Source organism: Leptodactylus fuscus, chromosome 7 (genome assembly GCF_031893055.1).
Source record: "Leptodactylus fuscus isolate aLepFus1 chromosome 7, aLepFus1.hap2, whole genome shotgun sequence".
NCBI classification, from domain to species: Eukaryota; Metazoa; Chordata; class Amphibia; order Anura; family Leptodactylidae; genus Leptodactylus; species Leptodactylus fuscus.
In genome coordinates, this window is record NC_134271.1 from 134216651 (window position 1) to 134224847 (window position 8197).

At 37.4% G+C, this 8197-nt stretch overlaps 2 protein-coding genes across 2 annotated transcripts; both read left to right on the plus strand.

Moving 5' to 3' along the window:
* LOC142214533 (olfactory receptor 12D1-like) lies at positions 1-930 on the plus strand. Its single transcript, XM_075283483.1, has one exon. The coding sequence runs from the start codon at positions 1-3 to the stop codon at positions 928-930; it is 930 nt and encodes a 309-aa protein (XP_075139584.1).
* A 6129-nt stretch (positions 931-7059) lies between these two features.
* Positions 7060-7989, plus strand: LOC142214534 (olfactory receptor 12D1-like). Its single transcript, XM_075283485.1, has one exon. It carries the CDS (start codon positions 7060-7062, stop codon positions 7987-7989), a length of 930 nt encoding a protein of 309 aa, XP_075139586.1.
* The last annotated feature ends 208 nt before the right edge of the window (positions 7990-8197 follow it).

Sequence of the window (8197 nt, forward strand, 5' to 3'; positions counted from 1 at the left end):
ATGAATGTAAGCAACTATACCTCAGTGACTGAATTTGTCTTGGCTGGTCTGGGAGTCAAAGACGATTTAAAGGTGATGTTCTTCTTAAGCTTTCTGTTACTATACTTGTTAACCTTGGCCACAAATCTGTCCATAATGATTATCACTATTTCTGATCTCAATCTCCATACTCCCATGTATTTCTTCTTGTGGAACTTGGCTTTCCTTGACATCTGTTACTCATCGGTAGTTGTCCCCAAGATGTTCACAGATCTTATATCTCAGGAGAAGGTGATCTCATTCTATGGCTGTATGCTACAAGTACATTGTTTCCATTTCTTCGGTAGCACCGAGGCTGTACTGTTTTCAGTCATGTCCTATGATAGATATGTGGCCATTGCACATCCCTTGAGATACTCAATCATCATAAATTACAATGTCTGTTGTGGACTTACCTTGTGTTCTTGGGTCATCGGATTTTTTCATGCATTATTACACAGTATAATGACTTCAAGGCTTCCATTTTGTGGACCAAATGTAGTGAAACATTTCTTCTGTGATGTTAAACCATTGCTTAGTTTGGCCTGTACAGATGTCTCTCTTAACTTCAAGCTGCTTGTTAGAGTCACTGGAACATTAACTGTAGTAACCTTAATGCTGACTGTCCTTTCCTACATTTTTATTAGCAAATTTCTTATAAAAATAAAGACTTCACAAGGACGAAAACGCGCATTGTCTACCTGCAGCGGCCATTTTACTGTAGTTACTCTGCAGTATGGAATGGCTATATTCACCTACATGCGCCCAACTACAAAATATTCTTTAGATCAAGACAGAGCAGCTGCCATTATGTTCTCTGCTATAACCCCAGCATTAAACCCAATTTTATATACATTAAGAAACAAAGACATAAAGAAAGCTTTCAAAAAGTTTCTTAAAATTTCCCGTTGATCTAATGTATTCAATATTATATACCATAAATACTAAATATGTTACTGAAGTTAAGAAAATAATGTATCAGTTCTATATAATGTTATACTACATAATGAATAACATTTTACTGAATTTTATTCAATAAAATCTCTTTTATTCTATGATTAGAAGACAAGTGGGATGCCCAGCTCAGTTATTGACAACCTTACTATTAGAGATGAGCGAGTAGTACTCGATCGAGTAGGTATTCGATTGAATACTACAGTATTCGAAATACTCGTACTCGATCGAGTACCACTCGCTATTCGAATGGAAAAGTTTGATGCAGAACCAGCATTGATTGGCAGAATGCTATACAGTCAGCCAATCAATGCTGGTTCTTCTCCTACCTTTAGAAGTCTTCTCCGTGCAGCTTCCCCGCGGCGTCTTCCGGCTCTTCATTCACCCTGCCAGGCATCGGGCCTGGGCAGAGCCGACTGCGCATGCCCGCACTACAAGCGGGCATACGCAGTTGGCTCTGCCCAGGCCCGATGCCTGGCAGAGTGAATGAAGAGCCGGAAGACGTCGCGGGGACGCTGCAAGGAGAAGACTGCTCGGAGGATCCAGCCTGACCCTCACTTGTGGACTTGGTAAGTATAATTTGTTTGAACGTTGCCTACCCTGGAATGAGCATTTTCCCCCCCATTAGACTATAATAGGGTTCGATATTCGATTCAAGTAGTCAAATATTGAGGGGCTACTCGAAACGAATATCGAATCTTGGACATTTTACTGTTCGCTCATCTCTACTTACTATATCATTTATTAATATTATTATTTTTAGATATACTTGGTATGTATGTAAAGGGTCTGCATAAATAGCTCGATGAACTAGTGCAATAAACAACAACTAAATGACTGAACTCGTACATTGCGAGTGAAAACCTTGTCCGTTAAGGTCTTTCAATGTACAAGGAAAGTAGGAGATGAATGTACAGTAGAGATGGGTGAATCGATTCATAACAAACTGGATTTGAACCGAATATTCCAAAAAATAATTTTTTAATGAAACGGAACCATTTGCAATTCAATGCAGATAAATTAAATTGCCCTCAGCGACATGCACTGCATTCAATTATTATACTCTTGGGTCTCTTCAGAATATCCTATAATAGGTGGAGGCCCAGGGGAGGTGACTAAATAAAAAGCATTTATACTCACCTTCTATAAACTCTCTTGGGCTTCTTCATTGTGTCTGGCACTGTGTCTCTGCCTAGTGCTCTCCTGTGACATCATGCACCTGAGGTCACTATTGAGGCCAGTGATTGGGCATCATGATGCTGGGATCGCCCATGTGACCATTGTGGACCATCACAGACCTCAGTGGTGACCCTGGGCACATGACGTCATGGGAGATCGCCAGAAGGCCCAAAAGAGGTAACAGAAGGTGACTATAAATCTTTACTTATCTATTTTAAATATAATTTTATCACATTTTACAAGATACAGAAATGAATAAGATTATAGGTAATAATACAGTTTCTTGTGGAAACATCCTGAATCCATAAGGAAACACCGAAAATATAAAAAACTGAATGTGTATAACTAGCAATCAGACAAGTAACAGGGGAAGAAATAGGGAAGGGAGGGAGAAAAGGAGCAGTAACAGAGAAAACAGGGTAGGGAAGTAGGGATTAGGGTTGAGCGATCTGGATCGGGAAAGATTGGATCCCAATCGGCGATCAAGCAAATTTCATATTCGGGATCATCTGGAAAATGATTGAAAATTGGATTTTAAAAACGATCCTGAAATCTCAAGATCTGCTCAACCCTAGTAGGGATACATTGGTAAGATTTTCTAAGGAGAGGAGTAGGTGTGAAAAAGGGAAGAGGAATTAAAAGGCTACAGTGATAAGAGTTGGAGATGAGACATCAGGGATGTAGAGGGTAGTTATCCAATCAGGGTTACCAAGAAGAGTAAAATAGTTTGTCAGATCCCCCACGGAGGACCAGCAATTTTTCATAGGAACAATTGATAAACACTTAGATGGTAATTTCTTAATAGGATTGAAATTTGGTGCCACAAGGGTTTAATTAATGGACATCTCCAAGAGAGATGGAGTGATCCAAAGCCTATAGAGCATCTCCAACATATAGAGCTGACTGTAGGATGTACAGTCCTATGAAAAAGTTTGGGCACCCCTATTAAATCTTAATCATTTTTAGTTCTAAATATTTTGGTATTTGAAACAGCCATTTCAGTTTGATATATCTAATAACTGATGGACACAGTAATATTTCAGGATTGAAATGAGGTTTATTGTACTAACAGAAAATGCGCAATATGCATTAAACCAAAATTTGACCGGTGCAAAAGTATGGGCACCTCAACAGAAAAGTGACATTAATATTTAGTACATCCTCCTTTTGCAAAGATAACAGCCTCTAGTCGCTTCCTGTAGCTTTTAATCAGTTCCTGGATCCTGGATAAAGGTATTTTGGACAAACAATTCAAGTTCAGTTAAGTTTGATGGTCGCCGAGCATGGACAGCCCGCTTCAAATCATCCCACAGATGTTCAATGATATTCAGGTCTGGGGACTGGGGTGGCCATTCCAGAACATTGTAATTGTTCCTCTGCATGAATGCCTGAGGATTTGGAGCGGTGTTTTGGATCATTGTCTTGCTGAAATATCCATCCCCGGCGTAACTTCAACTTCGTCACTGATATTTGAACATTATTCTCAAGAATCTGCTGATACTGAGTGGAATCCATGCGACCCTCAACTTTAACAAGATTCCCGATGCCGGCATTGGCCACACAGCCCCAAAGCATGATGGAACCTCCACCAAATTTTACAGTGGGTAGCAAGTGTTTTTCTTGGAATGCTGTTTCTTTTTGGACGCCATGCATAACGCCTTTTTTTATAACCAAACAACTCAATTTTTGTTTCCAAAATGAAGCTGCCTTGTCCAAATGTGCTTTTTCATACCTCAGGCAACTCTATTTGTGGCGTACGTGCAGAAACGGCTTCTTTCTCATCACTCTCCCATACAGCTTCTATTTGTGCAAAGTGCGCTGTATAGTTGACCGATGCACAGTGACACCATCTGCAGCAAGATGATGCTGCAGCTCTTTGGAGGTGGTCTGTGGATCGTCCTTGACTGTTCTCACCATTCTTCTTCTCTGTCTTTCTGATATTTTTCTTGGCCTGCCACTTCTGGGCTTAACAAGAACTGTCCCTGTGGTCTTCCATTTCCTTACTATGTTCCTCACAGTGGAAACTGACAGGTTAAATCTCTGAGACAACTTTTTGTATCCTTCCCCTGAACAACTATGTTGAACAATCTTTGTTTTCAGATCATTTGAGAGCGGGCTGTCCATGTTCGGCGACCATCAAACTTAACTGAACTTGAATTGTTTTGTAGAAAGAAATGGTCCAAAATACCTTCATCCAGGATCCAGGAACTGATTAAAAGCTACAGGAAGCGACTAGAGGCTGTTATCTTTGCAAAAGGAGGATGTACTAAATATTAATGTCACTTTTCTGTTGAGGTGCCCATATTTTTGCACCGGTCAAATTTTGGTTTAATGCATATTGCGCATTTTCTGTTAGTACAATAAACCTCATTTCAATCCTGAAATATTACTGTGTCCATCAGTTATTAGATATATCAAACTGAAATGGCTGTTGCAAACACCAAAATATTTAGAACTAAAAATGATTAAGATTAATAGGGGTGCCCAAACTTTTTCATAGGACTGTATATGGGATATTCTGAGAGGGGTGAAATACTACTAAGTGTGTTTGGTATTGTTCCTAGTGAGATGTACAGGATTTATATTTCTCTGTCCACTGAAAGGCAAAACCCCATTCTTTAAGAGTAAAAGTGGTGGAAAAATCATTCTCCTATGTTCAAAATTGAAGAAATCTCTACAGTACAGTAGGGGAAGAAAGAAGTTGTTCAGATGGTATTGCAGTAACAGCAGGGTCATTTTCAGTTGTAGTTTTCCTTAAGAGATAGGTTTCCATGTTGGCTTATTGAAGTACGAGGAGATAAAGGAGAGGGCCACACCTGTGATGCCAAAAGTAAAAAAAAAATAAATATATATATATATATATATATATATATATATATATATATATATATACATATATTATATTACTAGAAGGCAGTGGTCAACAGTTGCACAAGCAAGGGGCAGGTCTAGGGGAGAAGTAAAGTCATTGGGCTGTGGAAGGTAGTAGGTCATTCATTGTGTAAGACAATGATTCAGAGGTACAAGAACCCGGGTAGTAGCCATAGTGTCTGCCACAGGGCTCGGGACCTTAGTGTGCCAGAGCACAGGAGAGGTGAGTACCACTGGTTTTTATGTTTGTCACTTCCCCCTGGGACTCTAATCAGTGTACTCTGGGGTCTGAAAAGACTCCAGACTATAATAATATTTTGTGAGTGGTCCACTATGAGATATTATAATGTGTGGAGGCCACTTTGGGACATTTTAGTGTGTGTAAATGGGGTGTTATACTGTGTGGTAGTCAAAAAAGGGATCGCTATTTTGTGGGGGGTCCAAGTCAAAAGTGTTCTGAGGGACCTAGTCTTTGCTAGTTACGCCCCTGCAATGATTCATACAGTACTGTATGTCAAAAGTGAATAGGAATGTACGCTAAATAAATACCGGTCTGACCTTTAATATTTCCTATGAATGGTTAAACATTAATGCTGGGTGAATTGAAGAATCCTTTGTAGACTATGTCCACTGGGGCACTTAACGTTAATTTCTACATAAGGGATAATCCACTCAGCCCTATATATATTACAGACAATAAGACTTACTATCCTTCTCCAGTCTGATTGCTTGTGGGTTGTGAGGAAGATGCAAAGACTAAGGATTCTAAAGAAAATATAAGAATACATTTAAGGTATGGAAACATGATTTATTTACTATTCATATTGTTCTGTACTGTCACAGATAACAGGATGCAAGATGAGGAGATAGATAGATAGATAGATAGATAGATAGATAGATAGATAGATAGATAGATAGAGAGAGAGAGAGAGAGAGAGATAGATAGATAGATAGATAGATAGATAGATAGATAGATAGATAGGAGATAGATAGATAGATAGATAGATAGATAGATAGGAGATAGATAGATAGATAGATAGATAGATAGATAGATAGATAGATAGGAGATAGATAGATAGATAGATAGATAGATAGATAGATAGATAGGAGATAGATAGATAGATAGATAGATAGATAGATAGGAGATAGATAGATAGATAGATAGATAGATAGATAGATAGATAGATAGGAGATAGATAGATAGATAGATAGATAGATAGATAGGAGATAGATAGATAGATAGATAGATAGATAGATAGATAGATAGATAGGAGATAGATAGATAGATAGATAGATAGGAGATAGATAGATAGATAGATAGATAGATAGATAGATAGATCATTGCTTTCTAAAAGAAATCACTTCAATGTTTATGTCAGCATAGCTATAAGAGGGCTTGCTTTTTGTGTGATAAGCTGTTTCCTAATACCATCATTTCCCCATTTTTTATTCTAAGGGTTCATTTAATATTGAGATACACATAGTTATAGTTTATTCATGTTTAACTATCCTTCCTGAATTTAAAAAAAATATGTTTTTATGTCAGTGCTCTTTCCTGTCTGAGTTCCAATGTGACTGTTTTTTTTTTGTTTTGTTTTTTCAGGATGAGCTGTATTTTTCAATGCCACCATTTTTAGGTAATAATAAGATATATTGGTTAAGTTCTTTCAACTCTTTCTTGGGGAAAAGAGAACAAAAAATACTGACATTGTTTCTTTGTGTTACAAATTGTGCACCAATCACCCTGCGGAAGGACATTTTTCCTTTATGATATGGGTCAGTATGTTTAAAGCAATACAAGAGATGAATATATTCAGTGATTTGATATCTTTATACAATTAATGAGGTTTATGAAAAACCAAAAAGTTTTGTTGCCATGTCGCTGTATTCTAACACCCATAACATACAAAATCTTATTACTAAACTTTTCCAAGACATTTTGCTCAATTGTAAAACATTAATTCTCCAGTGCTGACCCTAAAAAATGGATTGATTGCTTTTATTTAACTATGTTGGGCTCCAGATACTATACATAAAATGGATATAAGAAATTCCACCTCAGTAACTGAATTTGTCTTGGCTGGTCTGGGAGTTGAAGATGATTTTAAGGTGATTTTCTTCTTAAGCTTTCTATTACTGTACCTGCTAACCTTGGCATCAAATCTGTCTATAATGATTATCACCATATCTGATCTAACTCTTCATACACCCATGTATTTCTTCTTGAGGAACTTGGCCTTCCAGGACATCTGTTATTCATCAGTGGTTGTCCCCAAGATGATCATAGATTTTCTGTCTCAGAAGAGGATGATCTCGTTTTATGGTTGCATGTTACAAATAAATTTCTTCCATTTCTTGGGTGGTACAGAAGTTGTACTTTTTACAGTCATGTCCTATGACAGATATGTGGCCATTGCACATCCTCTAAGATACTCAACCATCATGAGTTACCAAGTCTGTTTAGGTTTAACTTTGTTTTCTTGGGTCATTGGATTTTGTCATGGATTAGTACACTGTATAATGACTTCAAGACTTCCATTCTGTGGGCCAAATGTGGTCAAACATTTCTTCTGTGACGTTAAGCCATTGCTTAGTTTGGCCTGTACGGATGTATCTCTGAACGTCAAGCTGCTTCTTACAGTCACTGGGACATTAGCTATCTCAACCTTAATGTTAATCATCATTTCTTATGTCTTCATTGGCAAATTTCTTATAAAAATAAAGACCTCACAAGGACGGAAACGCGCATTGTCTACCTGCAGCGGCCATTTTACTGTAGTTACTCTTCAATATGGAACGGCTATATTCACCTATATGCGTCCGTCTACAGAAAATTCTTTAAATCAAGACAGAGCAGCTGCCATTATGTTCTGTGCTATAACCCCAGCATTAAACCCAATTTTATATACATTAAGAAACAAAGACATAAAGAAAGCTTTCAAGAAGTTTCTGAAAATTTCCCGTTGATCTAATGTATTCAATATTATATAATGTGTTACTGAAGTTAAGACAATAATGTATCTGTATGTATTGTTATAATATACTGTACTGAATTTTATTCAATAAAATCTCTTTTATTCTATGATTAGAAGACACGTGAGATGTCCAGCTCAGTTATTGACCACCTTACAGTATTATTGATTAATATTGTTATTAATTTTAGTTATACATGTTA